General features: G+C 49.7%; 1 protein-coding gene across 3 annotated transcripts; it reads left to right on the top strand.

Moving 5' to 3' along the window:
• Positions 1 to 4,864: 4,864 nt before the first annotated feature.
• Positions 4,865 to 17,251, top strand: ZPR1 (ZPR1 zinc finger). 3 transcript variants are annotated; one of them, XM_061592533.1, is made up of 14 exons: positions 4,866 to 5,095; positions 5,667 to 5,828; positions 8,504 to 8,594; positions 9,478 to 9,548; positions 13,184 to 13,270; positions 13,387 to 13,509; positions 13,672 to 13,725; positions 13,911 to 13,977; positions 14,316 to 14,386; positions 14,479 to 14,568; positions 14,662 to 14,772; positions 15,184 to 15,270; positions 15,598 to 15,663; positions 16,647 to 17,251. In XM_061592533.1, exons 1-14 carry the CDS (start codon positions 4,889 to 4,891, stop codon positions 16,779 to 16,781), a joined length of 1,422 nt encoding a protein of 473 aa, XP_061448517.1. In that variant the 5' UTR covers positions 4,866 to 4,888; the 3' UTR covers positions 16,782 to 17,251. The 3 variants fall into 3 exon arrangements, with proteins under 3 accessions (XP_061448518.1, XP_061448517.1, XP_061448519.1); XM_061592535.1 differs by having other exon boundaries at positions 5,016 to 5,095; positions 5,738 to 5,828; XM_061592534.1 differs by lacking the exon at positions 15,184 to 15,270 and having other exon boundaries at positions 4,865 to 5,095.
• The last annotated feature ends 750 nt before the right edge of the window (positions 17,252 to 18,001 follow it).

Raw genomic sequence — 18,001 nt, 5'->3', positions numbered from 1 at the left:
GCCGTGATGGCTGTGCTCTGCCACCCTAGTCAGAGGCAGCATGCTTCTGAAAACCAGTTGCCGGAAGCCCCAGGAGGGGAGAGTGTTCTTGCACTCGGGTCCTGCTTGCGGGCTTCCCCCAGGCACCTGGTTGGCCACTGTGAGAACAGGATGCTGGACTAGATGGGCCACTGGCCTGATCCAGCAGGCTCTTCTTATGTTCTTATGTTCTTAACTGGGAGCTGTGGCAGGTTTGCTTTGAGGTGTTTCAGTTTTCAGTTCAGGCTTCCCCAGCCGGGTGCCTTCCAGATGCAACTCCCATCAGCCTGAGGCTGGATAAAGTCCTAAACATCTGGAAGGCACTGGGTTGGAGAAGGCTGCTTTACGGAAAGGAGCAGGACCATGCAGGGAACTAGATTGAAACCACATTGGAAAAGGTCAGAGGTCATATTCAGGGAGGAGAAAATGATCACACACACCCCTGGCCCCAGGGGAATGCATTTTCTACCCAGGAAGCCACAGAGAGCCAAGGTGGGCTAGAGATGGGAGGAGGAGGAGTGCTGCCACATGAGGCCTTACTCTTCCTTTGGGAAGAATTGGGGCCTTCCTGGGTTGACCTTTGATACCAGGTTGGGGGCAATGACCGCATGGAACTTCCCCTGGCCACTAGCTGGCCTTTGCTGGCTATGCAGACTCTGACCTCTTTCAATGATTCACACACAGAGGTTTTGCTGGGAATAGTTCTGTGATCATGGAGGGCTGTGTGTGTGTGTGTTTTCAAAATGGCCAGGGATTGGGGAGCACTCCCAAACTCTCTACAAACATAGGAAAGGGGGAGTTGGCAGACACTGGGCTGCTTTCCTTCAAAGCATCTCTCTCTCTCCCCTTTTTTGGGACCAGGGCAACCCCTGCAAGGGCTGGCTCACTTTCCCCCCTTCAGCCTCTTCATTGGTGTAAGATGGAGACGGCACCCACGCAGGTGTCTTGAGGGGCCCAGCCTCTCTGGCAGCCCAGGAGCACAAATGTGGCCAGAGCCAAGGGTCAGAGCGGGCAGGTCAGCTCTGAGGCTCTCTGAGGCTCCACATGCGGGCCATGGGTTGTGTCCCATGGTACTCCTACTCAGAGTAGGCACACAGGTTAGTGGACGACACCCATACGATCATTAGTTTCAGTGGGTCTACTCAGTGGATGCAACCCTTTATGTCTGGCTTTCCCAGTATTGCAGAGATGCATACCATGGTGGCTGTGGGAAGATGGGGTCAGAATTGGCTCTCAGCATCCCATTAACCTGCAGTGACTCTGCACATCCTGCTCAGAGTAGCTGTTATTTAGTTAATGTATATACTGCACCATATTTGAGCAGAAAACTCTTAGCAGTTTACTGATCCAAAACTGCTAGAGGTCCTGCTCCTTGCAGCATGGTGCAGGAGGGACCCTCCTCCATTGGAAACAGCTGGTTTGCTCCTCCAAAGCCTTTTCCAGCCCAGAGGGAGGAATGGGGCTATACAAAACAAGGCCATGAAAGATTGGAATAAAGCAGAGCTACACAAAGAAGCAATTCCACTGAAGCTCCGTTATATTTCTGTGTATCAAAACTCACTTGGCCAGGGTGGTGTTACCTTGAATACAGTTAGCCTTCCCAGGGTTCATTGTCTGTGAATTTTTCCCTTCCTTGAACTAATTAGTTTGGACTAATGGCACCTTGATGCTTCCCACTGCGCTCGGCTCATAGTTGGAGGAGACGGAATATTTGGGGCTGGGGAGGCAAAGGCCAGACGAGATTCCTGCTTCACTCCAAATACAGGGAGCCAGGTAGATCAAGACCAACTTGATCTGGGGGTTAATCAGGGGATCCAATGAGGGTCCACGCACACCATGCCAAATTCTGGCCTGCATCAACCTTCACTGGATACTTTCAATCCTGGTTCAGTCTGCATCAGCAGCCTGGTGGATCAGGGAGCAAAGCAAGACAGAAAAAGCACAATCTCAAAACTATAAATGGTTTATTGAAAAATACAAAGACGGATGATGTTATGGAACTGCTAAAATAGAATATGAAACAATGTTAATATGGAAGTAATTTAAACTGAGAACTTAAAGAACATATATATATACGTTTAATGTTTTGACTTCATCATACACACTCTGACCAGCACATCAAGGCTTCTGGCTGGTAGTCAGCAGTCTGAAGGGTACCGAGGTACAAGCAGCTTTTGGCCAGAAATGAAATGGACTGGGCATATTTTCAGCCATCTTTGCTCACCATGGCCACTGCTCTACTCTGTCCTCGTCATGCGATAACAGTTGCGCGTGTGGACTTAACAAGGATCAAACTAACCCAGGGAGCTGGAGCCCATTACTGTCCGCAGCAAAGGCAACGGTCTCTGTTTGCCTCCCATTGAGGAGGGGGGATGTAAGTGGTGTATGCGTGGGTTGGGGGCCGGCAAAGTAGGCCCTCTGCCCACTGCTCCCAACAGATGCAGATGTCACCTCTTCATAAATGTCTTTCAACTTCCACGTTGTGTTTACATGGAGGGAGGGCCAGGCTGGCTGGTTCTGCAGCTGTGCGCAAGGCACTGAATCCTGCCCGGCATATATAGAGGGAGCAGCAGGGCATCCTCAGGAGCCAACCACAAGAAGGGAAGTGCCCAGCAAACAGATTGGACACAGGTGGCACAATTCCAGCATCGGTAGTGGATGAACAGAATGCCTTAAGGAATAAGGTAAAAGTGATTAAAATCTGGCACTGTAACCTGAGCAGAAAAAGCAGTTTAGTTTAATCAGTTCCTGATTTTTTAATTTGAAAAGAGGAATAATAAAACAGATGGATTACATCTTATAGTGTGGAAGGAACATGCATGGTGTCCATGTGCAGCCGAGTCTGAATGAAATCCATGTGCACTGGGGTGATACTGCTAACTTGTCATTTTCATGCCTCCTTGCAGAATCCCAGATCATCATGGCCCCCAAAGCTGCATTTCTAGCTGTGCTCCTTCTAGCTGTCACCTTTTCAGGGTGGGGCTCTTCCTGTCAATAATCAGTGGGCATTGGGGAGGGGAAAGGTCTGGGGCTGTGCCTCTGGCTGGGGCAACTAAGAGATCTGAGTGCGTGCTTATGGTCCACCGTCTCTTAACTCAGCACTTGCAAGTCTCTCCTTCTAGCTCCAAGACCCAATCAGAGCAGCCAGCAGTGTGCCAGGCAGATTCACCTTCTGGGTGTCTACATCTTCTGGGCACGAGACTTTTCTGGATATAACCCCCTCCAAATAGTTACATGAAAGGCCTGGAACGTGACCTCTCTGGCTGCCTGCACTGCAACCCCCAAGGCAGGGTGCTACAATTTTAAAATACAGCATTTCAGTTCATTGTAACTGAATTTATTCCAGTTGAATGTGAGAGCACTGCTGGGTGCACAAGGATCACGCTAAGGCTTTCCCTGAGATGGTTGTGTTGCCTTTTCTTTACACCCCCCCCCTTCCACACAGCTTCTCAGGGCAATCTTCAGCAGAGCCGCTTCTGGGGCGACTTCAGCCAACTGACTCATGACAAGGACAGCATGGAGCATGCCCAGCAGCTGAAAGCAGGGAAGGGAATGAAGTGAGTCTGACTCTGTAAGATTATCATCAAGGACGACGGCAGTGTTCTTGCAAACAAATGTCACAGTTTGTGTGTTTCCTTCTCACCCACCCTTCTCCCCCAGCAGCCACTTTGTAGGGGAAGGGCAGGCAGTCACGGCTTGCAGAGAGATTGGCCACTCTTTATACTGGCCGAAGGAAGCAAGTGCAGCCAACTGGGAATGTTTATTGAACTCGGTTCCTGTTTGTGGGCTTCCCACAAAGGGCATCTGGTTGGTCGCTGTGAGGACAGGAGGCAGGACAAGAAGAGCCCCTTTGGCCTGATCCAGCTACAGGGTCTTCTTCTGTTCCGATTTTGAAAATTATATCCTGCCTCTCAGTGACACAAGGAGCTGCGCATGTGCAACTCATGGCTAGAAATGGTTCTTTTGGTTGGGTGGGGGGTTTCAGCCCACTACATTGTCTTTGAAGGGAAGGGAGTGAGTCTCCACTACTGACCATTGGTAGAGAGAGACCCCCTTCTGTTTTGCCTTCCCACTCTTTGGGCTCGCAGTGCACCCACATGCAGGAGAACCCATTTGCTAATATATAGCAACATATTTATGTAATTGTTGTTTAAATGTTTATTTAACTCTCTCTCTGGAGTCTGAGCAGTGTAGAACACCTAAGTAAATGAGAGGCAGACTCACCCCATTGTTCCATCCTCAGAATTAAGCTAAGTGAAGTTGAAGACGACTATTTTATGGTGGCCAGGGAGGACAGGTAGTCAGCACAAGGAGCCTGAGCTTTGGAAGTCTGCCCTCAACAGGTGCAATGCAGCCACAGTATGAGGAATTGGGGATGCTGGAGGAGGCAGCACCATTGCTGAGGTTGGTGGCCTGGCACAGCCACGACTCGAGGGACGCTATGTTTGGAAGAGAGATGGGGCTACCCCATGATTGCAAGGGGAGGGTAACAACAGTGTGATAGCCGTGATGTGTGGAATCACATTCGGAAGTCTGCAAGCAGGCCCTCCCCTAAAACTAGTATTCCAAGGTAGACTGCCTGTGGTTGTGGAGGTTCTCCAGAGTCTTCAGCCCGCTTAGCTCCCAGCAGCCTCAGGCGCTTGCAGCCTGTCCTGGGTCGCCTTGGCAGGTGCAGGATCTACTTTCTGGTACGCAGGGCCTCCAGGCTTCGGGCAGGCGGCAGTGGGAAGGCCGCTAAGGCCTAGGCCAGGCCCCGAGGCCCACGTGGGAGTACCACGCGCTGATTCAGCCACTCGGCGCCCGTGACGTCATCCGAAGCCGGCCGGCGCCCATTTGGCAGCCGTAAAGGGGCGCGCTGGGCAGAATACGCATGCGCCGAGTGGAAGTTCCGGGTTACCGGAAGCGGAAGCGCGTCTGGGTCGCCGCTGAGGGAGGCATGGCGGGTCTCGGGGCGCTGGGCCCCGTCAGCGACGGTGGGGGAGAAGCGGCCCCGGGGCTGTTCCGCCCATTTAGCGCCGAGGACGAGGAGCAGTTGCCGGCCGAGATCGAGTCCCTCTGCATGGCCTGTCACTCCAACGTGGGTCGGGGGGGTCGGTCCGTGGGGGGGGCGGCGGGCGAGCGGGGGGGCTCCTTCCTATACCTAGCTTTTACTGTTCCTCCATCCCCTCTCCTTTTCCTGACCTCTCCCTGAAGCGAGGTGGCCTCCTCACCATCCCTTTCTTTGCTGCCGCCTTAAGCTACGCCCGGTGAACTCCGTCCGACAGCCCTTCATCCCTCGCCGTCTCTCCCTCCTCTGCAGGGGCCTCCTTTCCGACAAACAGCCTCGGTGCTGTGTAGGCTTCAAACGGCGCTGCTGAATTCAGGGGTAGATAGATGGTGGGCTTCGGCTGTGGCTTGTTCCCACGCCTCTCTTGGTGTTTGAGGAGCAGGTTGGTGTTAGTTTGGGATGGGGGGCGTCTGCCATCGTAGAATCGTAGAGTTGGAAGGGGCCTCTAAGGCCATTGAGCCCCCCCCCCGTGCAATGCAGGGGTCCAGCTTTGGTGCTGAGGTGAAGGCTGTGGTGCATTCACGTGAAGTGGGAAGGTGCGACAGGGATTGGGATGGGGAGCCCTTGCAGTTTGGATTTATGCTTCTTTTTCTTGTCCTAGGGAGTGACTCGGTTGTTGCTGACTAAGATCCCATTCTTCAAAGAGATTATTGTCAGTTCCTTCACTTGCAGTAGCTGCAGCTGGACCAACTCAGAGATCCAGTCTGCTGGCCGGATCCAGGATCAAGGAGTGTGCTATACGCTGACTGTGCAGTCCAAGCAGGTGGGTGGGTTAGGCTGCCTCCAACTCCCCCAGGGTAATTCATTAAGGACAACAATGTTGCTTTATGTTGGCAGCTTTGAAGATTGGTTTTGGCACCATCCCTGCCCCTTTGGATCAACTGCTAACACTTGAATGCATCACAGAACCGATTCACTTCAAGGCTGATCTGGCTCATAACACCCCATTTGGCACAGAAGAGTTGGTCAATCATGCTTGTTCTTCTGTATTACAAAGCCAGCATGGTGTGTGGCCGTAGGTGGGCTGGGCTGCTGATTTCACGTAGCAGATATCAGCCTAGAGAAATCCAGCTTTGAGGTCCCCAGCCATGATCTCAGAGGACATGATGCAGCTGCATTGCTAAAACTAAGCAGGTGTTGGTCTGGTCAGAGCCTGGGTGAGAGACCATCTGGGAGCCTCATGCACGCTGCCTTGAGTTGCACAGAAAAACAGTGAGGTAGAAATGTACGAAATAACTTGACACCACTGAAATTACCTTTATTTATTACATTTGTATACTGTCTTTCCTGCAAGGAACTCAAGCTGGTGTACGTAGGTTGTATTCTGCGAAGTTCTACACATAGTAGACCCATCAAAATTAATGAATCTAAGTTAGTCATGTCCATTAACTTCAGTGGGTCTACTCTGAGTACAGTTAGCATTAAATAGCCTCCCATGCTTCTTCCCATTTTATTTTCACAACAACTGTGAGAGGTAGGTTAGGCTGAGAGACGTTGAATGGCCCAAGGTCACCCAGTGAGTTTCATGACTGAGTGGAGTATTGAACCCTGGTCTCCCAGGTCACAGTCCAATACTATAACCATTTGGCATATGTTCTAGACATCTTTCTGTGGCTCAAGGTGGTGCCCAAATTTTAACCCAGATTATATATTAAAAAATGCTAAATCAGTGGTCTTAATATAGATTACACAACCATATTAAAGGAGATGTATTTTACCTTCTTCCTCCAATGCAGAGTTTAAAACAATCTGTGATCAGCAGGTTGCACAAAAGCATAATCCAGTAGGGTTGGGGAACTGGATCCATCCAATGGGCCAGACCCTTACATTACCCTCCACACCAACTTTGACAGGTGGGTGGAGCCCCCTATTTCAGTCACTGACATCACAACATCAGGTGACCTGTTTTCCTTTGCCTGTGTGGTTTGAAATCAAACTGTGGGCAAAGGTCCAGGGTTCTGCAGACACTGCCAATCAGCAGACTGTCAGTGCCTGCAAACCCCCTTTTACCAGGGAGCCACGTCTTTACCTGCCCCACACCTGATGCTATATAGGACATTGGGTGTAGGGCAGATGGGTATGGCTCAACTGAAAGGGCCTTGCCACCCAAATGGGGAGGAATGGCAGCCCTAACTAGGCCTGTGGGCCAGATGTTTTGCGGCTTTTCGTGTGGTAGATTCTCCTCGCATGCAGGCTTTTTCCCCAAGCTGGATCATAGAACCTCTGTGCCCTTGGGGTTTGTCAGAGCTACACTGGGATTTATTTATTTCTAATCAGAATTCATGATGAAACCATTATTTTCAGGAGGGAAGGTCCTCCTTTTAGAGCCCTTGGAAAGATTGTTTGCTCTTTCATCAGACCCCATGATCTGACAAGCAGAGATACCATTTAGCTCTTAATACCTAGTGAGAAAATCCAAAATTTTGTCATGTACAAAACATGTTTGCATGGTTTATCAGAGCTTTTTAACAATTCTATATCCCCAAAAGGTCTTGGTTCAAAAGGAGGATGGATGGGAGACATCTGCTGTGTTTTCTTGTAAAGTGCTGCCTGCCTGCCCGCCCATCCATTTCTCCCACCTACTTGCTTTGATTCTAACATTGCGATAGATCAATTAGCATAGATAAAGTAACGAGTCACTCACGTGGTTCATCTCCAGACTTTGTTAAATTGAGCTGATCATCATCAACAATTAGTGAAAAGTAAAGGCCTCATTCACTCTATAAAGGCCTGCTGTCATAATTATCCTGGGTGCCTTTCAGACAATTATTAGTTGTATGAATGTTTTTAAAAGTAAATGGGTGTGAGTGATCTGGGTTGGGACCTGAGTCTAGTTTGGCCCTTAGAATACCCTGGTGGCTCTGGATAGGGGGAAGCCTTTGAATGTGTGACATCCGTGTTTCCTACCCACATGGGGCTAATGGGCAGGTAGTTTTTGTTTGGGCCAATGGTTGGCCTCTTTCCTATAACCCTAAATATTCTCCCAAAGTGGAACCTGACTAATCCTGTCTCTGAGACTGGGAGGGAAAGTTGCTGACTTACCCTTTGGAAGAAGGTACTTTGGTGCCATATGTCTGCAAATATTGAAAGCAGCATTTCGATTTCTGTGCCACTTCCTCTGGGTTAGTAACGACCACCTGCCTCTGTTGTACATTCAGAAGTTGGTGTCCCTAACCCCTTTCTCTAGTTATCAAGAATAAAATGTAACATGGGAATATCCTGCCAGGAAGGGGCACAAGAATTGGGGTGGTCCAAGGGCAACTGAAAGGCTCCCCGGCCTGGCTTGGGCTTCTTGAATTAGTTGGGGATGTTTTATCACCCAGTTTGTTCTCCCCTTCAGTTCATGTGTGCTTTGGGCTTGTCCTCGTCCTCACCCAACAGGGTGGGCTACAGGGTTTTTAGGCTGGTATAACCTGTCCTGTAAATCATTCTCTCCAGGATATGAATAGGGAAGTGGTGAAGACTGACTGTGCCACAGCTAGAGTCCCCGAGCTAGACTTTGAAATCCCTGCTTTTTCTCAGAAGGGAGGTGGGTATACGGTTGTTTCGCTATGTCTTGGGGCAGCTGGCAATGGGATACAGGAGCTACTAGGGCATTCTTGAGGACCTTTCTGGCGGAGGAGCTGCTCTTTGAGGGTGTGGAAAGCCATATGTTCCGCTGTGGGGCTTTTGAGGGTGTGTGGAGGAGGCATTTGTCATTGGGCTGTGATATGCTTGGCTTGAACAGCTGTGCGAGAAGGTGGCCAGAAGGACCCCTGGCCTAGTTGCCTGCCCAGTCAGCCTATGGAAGGCAGTCCTCTGCTGAATATACTGGCATGCCGAGAGTCTGCCCGTGTGTTTTTTCTGATTACGTTAACATAAGAAGATCAGAGCCTGGCTGTTGGCCAGGCCAAAGGCCAATTCTCATAATTGCCAACCACGTGCCCATGGGAAGCCCAACAGTGGAGAGATAGCATAGTCATTGTCGCTAGTAGCCATCGATATCCTAAAACTCCATGCATTTCTCTTTTAAAGCTATCCAGGGTGGTGGCCATCACTACTGATGGTTCTCCAAAGTGTTAGGGGCATTTAGCCGCGCTCCTTGTTCCGTGCACCTGCACTGGCTGCCCTGTGCTAGATCTCTGCTGTATAGAGCAGCTGGGGGGCAGGGCATTGATGGGGGTATGGTGAATGGTAGAGGAGGCATAAGGTGTTGCACTGCCTTGTGAGAAACAGAGGTTGGGGGTTCCTGTTTTTGGCTTCCTACAGAGGATCTGGTTGCTAATATTAATTCATGAGAGCCGGCAAATGAGAGCCAGCATCCTTATTTTCAGTAATAACGATAACTTTTCTGTGCCAGTGTGGAAGAGTGTAATTTGGGGTCTGGATTGTGGGGTATTGATGTCTCTGCGTTTCCCCCTCCCTCTCACTAGCTCTTACCACCATTGAAGGGTTAATTGACAGAGCCATTGACGGCTTGGAGCAGGACCAGCCAATCCGCAGGGTAAGCCGCTTGCAGGGGGTCCGTAGGAGGGATTTCCAGTCTGAATGTCTTGATGGGGCTTTTGGGTCAGCTGGGGATGTGAACTGCTGAAGGATTTCTTGCTTAATAATAATAATAATAATAATAATAAATTTAATTTATGTGTCGCCTATCTGGCCAGTGGCTACTCTAGGCGACGTACATACATACAATAAATATAGCAAAATACAATACAAAAAATACAGTGTAATAGTATAAATTATAAAACAAACAATACATAATAGGAGGCATGTAAACAAAAAATATTAAGCCTCCCCAGAAATCCCAAAAGCCTGTTGAAAGAGCCAGGTCTTTAAGGCCTTGCGGAACATATGCAGGGAAGAGATGTGCCGAAGATCTTGTGGGAGGTAGTTCCAGAGGGTGGGGGCTGCCACTGAAAAGGCCCTCTCTCTAGTACCCGCCAATCTAGCTGCTTTGGTTGGCGGGACTGAGAGAAGCCCTTGTGTGGCCGATCTTGTTAGGCGGCATGATTGGTGGCGTTGTAGGCGCTCCTTTAGATAAACTGGACCGAGACCATATAGGGATTTAAAGGTTAATACCAACACCTTGAATTGGGCCCGGAAAACAACTGGAAGCCAGTGTAGATCGAACAACACTGGCGTGATGTGGTCCCGGCGACGACTGTTTGTGAGTAGTTGAGCCGCCGCATTTTGTATAAGTTGTAGTTTCCGGACCGTTTTCAAGGGTAACCCCACGTAGAGCGCATTACAGTAATCTAATCGAGAGGTGACCAGGGCATGCACTACCAGTGGGAGCTGATGAACAGGAAGGTAGGGTTGCAGCCTACGTACAAAGTGTAGTTGATACCAAGCTGCCCGGCTCACAGCTGAAATCTGAGCCTCCATGGACAGCTTGGAATCAAGTACAACCCCGAGGCTGCGGACCTGGTCCTTTAGGGGTAAACTCACCCCATTGAACTTCAGGTCAACAGTTCCCAACCTTCTCTTGTCCCCCACGAGCAGTACCTCGGTCTTGTCGGGGTTCAGTTTCAGCCTATTCCTTCCCATCCATCCACTCATGGACTCCAGGCACTTGGACAAGGTTTCCACAGCCAACTCTGGCGAAGATTTAAATGAGAGATAGAGCTGAGTGTCATCCGCATATTGGTGACACTGCAGCCCAAATCTCCTGATGATTGCCCCCAGCGGCTTCATATAGATGTTAAATAGCATGGGAGAGAGGATAGAACCTTGTGGCACACCACAATTGAGAGGCCAAGGGTCTGAAACCTCCTCCCCCAATGCCACCTGTTGGTACCTATCAGAGAGAAAGGAACGGAACCACCGTAATACGGTGCCTCCTATTCCCAATCCCTCTAGGCGATATAAAAGGATACTGTGGTCGACAGTATCAAAAGCCGCTGAGAGATCGAGGAGGACAAGGAAGGTGAATTCTCCCCTATCTAATGCCCTCCTCATATCATCTACCAGAGCGACCAAGGCTGTTTCAGTTCCGTGACCAGTCCTGAAGCCCGATTGGTATGGATCTAAGTAATCCGTTTCATCCAAGTGTGTCGACAACTGATTGGCCACCACTCGCTCAGTGACCTTGCCCAAGAATGGTAAATTCGAAATTGGGCGAAAGTTATTAAAAACTTGGGGATCCAAGGAGGGCTTCTTCAGGATGGGCTTTACAATTGCCTCCTTGAGGGCTGATGGCATCACACCCTCTTTCAAGGATGTGTTTACCACCGCCTTGATCCCCTCACCCAACTTCTCTCTGCATCTCATGATGAGCCACGATGGGCAAGGGTCAGTTAGACAGGTGGTAGGCCTTACAGTCGAGAGCACCTTGTCCACATCCTCAGAAGAGAGAGGCCGAAAATGATCCCAGCATACCGGCGTGCAACTGGTCAACTCTGGTTCATTCACTGTATCCACGGCGCACGGGATCGAGCTCCGTATGTGTTCGATTTTATCAGCAAAGTGCTTAGCCAAAGTGTCACAGGAGGCTTTTGACTGTTCCAAGGGTTCCTGAGCAACTGGACCGACCAGGCTTCGGACCACTTGGAATAACCTCCTGGGACAGCACTCTGCAGACGCAATAGAGGCAGTAAAGAAAGCCTTCTTTTCTGTCTTTATTGCCACTTGGTAGGCAGTTACTGCTGCTCTAACTTGTGTCCGGACACCTTCGGAGCGGGATTTCCGCCACCGGCGTTCTAGTCGTCTCACCTCCTGTCTCAGAGTATGCAGCCGTGGTGTATACCATGGAGCCAACTGAGTTCTGTTCAGGGGGAGAGGATGTTTCGGAGCCACCCGGTCTAACGCCCCGGTGATCTTTGCATTCCACTCCATCACCAGGGTTTCAACCGGGCAACCTTCAGCAGGTTCCAGTTCCCCTAGCGCAGTCAGGAATCCATCAGGATCCATCAGGCGCCTGGGGCGGACCATTCTAATAGGTCCATCACCCCTGCGGAGAGGGTGTGGCATCGAGAATTCTATATTCACCAGATAGTGATCTGACCATGACACGGGTAAAAGAAGTAGCCCCCAACTTCAGAACACTTCCCTCCTTTCCCAGGACAAATACAAGGTCGAGAGCATGACCGGCTACATGGGTGGGCCCAGTATTACTGAGGTGCAGTTCCCAGGAAGCCATGGTTTCCAGGAAATCCCGAGGGGCTCCAGTGAGAGTGGTCTCGGCATGCACGTTAAAGTCACCCAGCACTAACAATTCTGGGGACAACGCCCGTACAGCCGAGACCACCTCCAGCACCTCGGCCAGGGAGTCTGCCGTGCAGCGGGGTGGGCGGTACACCAGCAGGATCCCTAAACTGCCCTTCGGGCCCAACCTCCAGTACATACAATCAACGAACTTGGTCCTATGGAGAGGAGGTCTGGCAAAAACCGAGGACTCCCGGTAAATGACTGCCACACCCCCTCCCCGCCTACCCACCCTCGGCTGCTTATTGAAAAAGATTCCTGGCATTGGCAGTTCCTGCAGTAATGTTTGTAGCATGACCAGTATAGGCTTCCTCGGGTGTAAAAGGGAAGCAGAGCTTGAGTTATGTCTAGAAGCACTGAATGACCTTGTGGTTTGGACAGCTCTGTTGTGTTCCTGTGAGAAAGTAAGGCAGGTTCCTAAATATTTGGATCTGTTTAGCAATATTGTTAATAGCCCTAGAAGCCCAGAATGTGGAGGCCTAAAACCTTAACTATTACAGTTTGGTAAACAAAGAGTCCGTTAAATATGTCTGGCAATAACATACAGCAAGTCCACTGTACATAGAACCGGCCTGTCCTAGCAGACTTAGTCTTAAAGCACAGAGTCATGTGCCGTGGGACCTGCTTAATGGAAGGTTGCTGCAAGTCAGGAATAGGAGACTCTTGCAGGGGACAAATAATCTGACCTGGTGTAAGGCAGTTCCCTGCGTGCATGTTGGTTACCCTTTGCTGTAAAGCAGGGCAGAAGGATGTTTGGTGGCCCAGATGTTGCTGGCGTTCAACAGCCATCTTCCCTGATCGCTGGCCGTGGTGCCTGGGGCTGGTAGAAATTGGAGTCCAACATCTGAAGGGCCATAAATTCCTCATCCCGACTGTGAAGCCTCTCCGAAGCTGGTCTGTATAATGAGGGCTGTTTCTGCTTTGGGGGCACAGGAAACTAACCCAGATGTGGGAGTGAAGATTGATGAATTCATCTCTAAGCTGAAGCATTTGAAAGAAGTGGCTTCAGCCTTCACGTTTGTAAGTACCATCAAACTAGGGTTGCATGGAGGGATCCGGCCTGTACCTGCACGCTCCCTGTAGAAGCAAAAGGAGGCTATTCGTGTCTCTTCCCTTCCACTTCTTTTCTCTGCCAGGTCCTAGATGACCCCTCGGGTAATAGCTTTGTGGAGAACCCTCATGCCCCACAGAGGGATGAAGCCCTGATGGTTGCCCACTACAGGAGGACGGCTCAGCAGTCGGCTCTGCTTGGAATCCAGGTGGATAGGGAATGTCTAGGCTTGGTAGATCCATGAAGGCTCTGTAACGTCTTACTTGCACAATGCCTTTCTAGTTCATGTGGTTCTGTTGTTAATCTCTTGTCCTCTGAGCCACATTGTAGAACCTGAGGTCACAATTCCAACATACCTCTTTGTTCTCAGGAAGAGGAGTCCAATGAGGACTTGACTGATTCTGTGGATGACCTGCGGAATGAAGTGAGTAAACAGCCTGGGTCATGGGCAGAGTTTTGATGTAGCTAGTGCTTGAGTGCCCCGTTGGGTCTGGCTGTTACCCCTTGGGTTAGGGTTAGGATTAACCCTAACCCATCCTCCAGAAAGTGGGGGTGGCAGCGGCGGCCTTTGAACAAGTACCTTGACATTGCCTCTGTCCTGTATTCCAGGTGCTGCAGTTTGCCACAAACTGTCCAGAGTGCAATGCTTCTGCCACTACAAATATGAAGCTGGTGCGTATCCTTTTTGAGTCTATAGAAGAGGATCATGTCATGTTCCAGTCCTGCAATGTGGGGCCAGTAAAGTGCATGTGGATGGATGGATCACTCTTGCTGAGAGAGTGCACTTCCGCTGTGCATATTTTACAGCTTTTGGGTGGCAGGAGGTGCATCGACTGTGGCTTGCAGTGCAGTCCTGTGATTGGAGGTGACGGTCTGGGATTCTGACAAGGGGACTTGACAAGCAGCCACCTCATGTAAGCAACAATGGGAGTGTGGTTGTGTCTGTATAAGCAAACCAGGGATGTGAGCTTGACTATTTGAGTCTGTTGCTTTCCTTGACTGCTTTCTCTCCAGAAATTCCCCATTTCAAAGAAGTAATTATCATGGCTACCAACTGTGATACCTGTGGACACAGAACAAATGAGGTAAGGCTTATTGGCTGGAAGGATTGATGTTTTCTTGGACTTCACAGAGAGCTGAACTCTACCATGTTTACTGTTTGCATGCCTGTCCACAGGTTAAGTCTGGAGGGGCCATAGAGCTATTGGGGACCAAGATAACCCTTCATGTGACGGACCTGTCAGACATGATAAGAGACGTGCTAAAGGTGGTGCACTTTTTCTAGTAGTTGTCCATCTCTTGCAAATTTCTGTAGCCAAAGCAGTCTACAGAAATTAAATATAATGTTCTTCTTCCACAGTCTGAAACATGCAGGGTGGAGATTCCAGAGCTGGAGTTTGAACTAGGAATGGGAGTGCTGGGTGGGAAATTCACGACTCTGGAGGGATTGCTGAAGGATATCCAGACTCTGGTGAGTTTCTTTTTTTAAAAATACATGTATACCCCCCTCTTTGAGGGAAAAACCCTCACAAAGCAACTCATACCAAATGAAAAAATGTACAGGAAGGAACTTAAAAAGCTGTTATCATGAAACAAAACAAGCCACCTTAAAACAGGAGAAACTTCAAATATTTGAGTTGGTTTGCTGCCTGCACTTCAGTTGGAGAAATGTCCACTTTCTCTTGACTGGTGTCGATGTGGCAGATTGCTGTCAATGGGTGCTGGTCTCCTGAAGGCCAGGAGGCAGGAATACTAAGTTAGAGAACGAGAAGGCTGAGTCTGCCAGACAGGAGTGGGGTCAGAAGCCTTGGGGTGATGGCCGGCTTGGGCTGGGAGAGCTTCTCTTGAGCAGTAACCAAATCCTGAGTTGTCTCCCTGACAGGTAGAGAAGAACCCCTTCACCCTGGGGGACAGCTCGGCCCCTGACAGAGCAGAAAAACTCCACACATTTGTCAGGAAGCTGCAAGAGGTTTGGTGCTTCTCTGCCTTCAACACGGCATCCTAGTGTTCTGTTTTATACTTTGTTGGTATTTTTCTATAATTTTTCATCTTTAATTTTGCTGAATTTTGTGGTGGTATTGATGTATGTGCTTACTGGTTTTTAGTTTGTTTCATTTTTATGAACCACTTAGGGACTCTTCTTTTATGTTGTGTAGCTTATAAGTGAAATAAATAAATGCTGAGAAGGGCACTTGGGGTTGATGCTCCTCCTAAACTAATTTTCTGGCTGGGAGGAGAGGTGGTAAAGTCTTCCCTGAATCCTCTGATGGGCCTGTCTTCTCTGTTTCTCTCTCAGATCATGGATGGGCAACTGAGGATACATTTTGTCCTGGATGACCCTGCGGGAAACAGTTACCTCCAGGTATAGTGGAAAGAGCACAGACGAAATGAGTGACTGTTGAGCAGATTGTTCTGTAGGAAGTGGTGGCCGTGTTAGTTCCAAAGAACGAGAAATACAAAATAGCTGGAATGGTCCAGTTAAAGATATCGGCTGTTGTGCACACTTTTGAGTTTCAAAGTAGTTGAGGGAAGAGAGCAAACAAGCACAAGCGCAGTGCAATTGGCCTATCACACTGGCAGCACTGATGGCAGATTGAGGTGGCATCCCCTAGGCTCTAAGCATCTGGGGCAGCAAGGGAGAAAGGGCAGAGCCAATTGAGGGTGCAGACCTCTGCTGGGAGGGCAGGGTGGTGATGAACAGGGGTGTTTCTGGGTTGGGGAGGAGGTGTCTGAACCCTCCTTTGCCAGGAACAAGACACAGGAAGAGGAACTGCGTTTGGGATTTGGGACCCAGGTGGATGTGGATGTGGCAGACTCTTTGCCAGTCCACTCAGCCATGAAAATTGCTATGAAAGCTGCTATGGCCTTGGCTTAACTGATATGTTGTTGTGGTTGGAAAGAACGGAGAGGACACCTTGGCCCTCTCCGTATTCTCCCAGCCTTGCAGACTTTGAAAAGCAGTAAAGACAGCATGAATATAAGTCAGGTATAGGGAACCTGGTGTTCTCCAGACGAATGTTGGTCTACAAATCCCATCATCCCTGCCCTTGGGCTGTGCTGGCTATGGCTCATGGGAGTTGTAGTCCAACATCATCTGGAAGGCCAGAGTTTCCCCATCCCTCATCTAAATATATGCCTGTTCTTCATTTTGACCTTGCACAAACCACTTCATCCCCTTCCTAACATTAGCTAAATTGTTAGTAGGCCAGAGTGCACAAACTGCCTTTCTCTTCACCCCCTCCCCTGGCCTGGTAACTGGGGGGATGGTAGCATCAGGTGCCGTGTGCAAAGGTCTCTTGTGTGACATCCCTGCATAACACAGCCACCTCCTCTTGATGCCTGCAGAATGTGTACGCTCCTGAAGAAGACCCAGAGATGCAAGTGGAGCGCTATGAGCGACTGTTTGAGCAGAATGAGGAACTGGGCCTTAACGACATGAGAACAGAGAGCTACGAGGCAGACGGCTCTTCCACACGGTAGCAGTGCCCTAGAGGCCGAGGACAGTGTTATTCAGAAAAAACTGAACTCTTCCACTTGCCTGGCAAATGTGGCTCTTTGGGGAAGGAGCAGCCTGTGCTTCTCTGGATGGAATCTGACCCACAGAAAACTGCCAGCAGGGCCTGTCCATATAAAAAGCTAAAGCATTGCTTAGTTTGAGGCTGATTTTATGTTGTGGGATGGGGTTTTCTTTTTCACCCGAACAGCATAAGCCATCTTCAGCTTAATTTGGCCACCTGTGGCAGACATCCACGTGCGTTGTTCTTCAGGATGTTCAGCACTTGATTCTGCATTGGGTGCTGCTCCTCTGTGCATGAGTAGTGGCTTGAATTTCCACTAATGGATGCTGCGTTGACACCTCCCTCCCTCCCCCCTCCCTGCCCCTTCCCTTGCAGGTTTTTGTCTTTTTCCTTCTGTTAACTCTGGAGCAATAAAAGTGAGGTGTACTAATAGTCTGTGAGATTCCCTTGTGAAAACACAATTCCTGGTTAACTGAGCTAGTGCAACCCTGACAGTGTGGGGTATTCAAGGTTTGAAGAACAGAAGGGATGTAGTTGACCCTCATTCCTTGTTAAACTGAAAGCTGATACCTGACCTTGAAAGAATGAGCATTTCATACGAGCACCATTGATAGTCTCTGCAGGGCAGGGGCTTTAAATCTTGCCTACTTTCGCCTTCATGTGTTAGCTGTGGCTGAGCAATTTTGTCTAAAAATCTGGAAGGGGGAGGGCTGAGATCTGTCTGTTGAACACTTGGAATGTGGCTGTGTAAGATCCTCTCCACCTAGATGCCATGGCAGAAATCAGTCTTTGCTGCTCGCTAGCTGTTTGGCGTAACTCGCATCAGCCATGGCCATATGCTGACTGGGGCTGATGACAGTTGTCCAAAACATCTCAAGGGCACCCGCTTGATGAAGTTTCTGTAAATGATAGGCATGGCGCCTTCAGAAGCCCCCTAATGTTAGTAATTTCTCCCTGGCCAAGCTGTGTGGGGGATTGTTTTGGTCTCTTTGGCCTGTGCTAGAGCAGGGAGAGATCAATTGAAGAGAACATTTACACACCCCTGCATCCTGTTTTCCCCAGTAGCCAACCCCTCTGCCTCTGGTAAGGCTACAAGCAGGAGCACATGAGGGCAACAGTGCTCCCTCCCTCACATTGCCCTGTGGCTGGTACTTAGAGGCATCTCATCCTGGTGCTCGTATA

The sequence above is a fragment of the Rhineura floridana genome, chromosome 12 (genome assembly GCF_030035675.1).
Source record: "Rhineura floridana isolate rRhiFlo1 chromosome 12, rRhiFlo1.hap2, whole genome shotgun sequence".
NCBI classification, from domain to species: domain Eukaryota; kingdom Metazoa; phylum Chordata; class Lepidosauria; order Squamata; family Rhineuridae; genus Rhineura; species Rhineura floridana.
The sequence above is the reverse complement of the archived record's forward strand: the minus strand, read 5'-3'. Positions and strand labels throughout refer to the sequence as shown.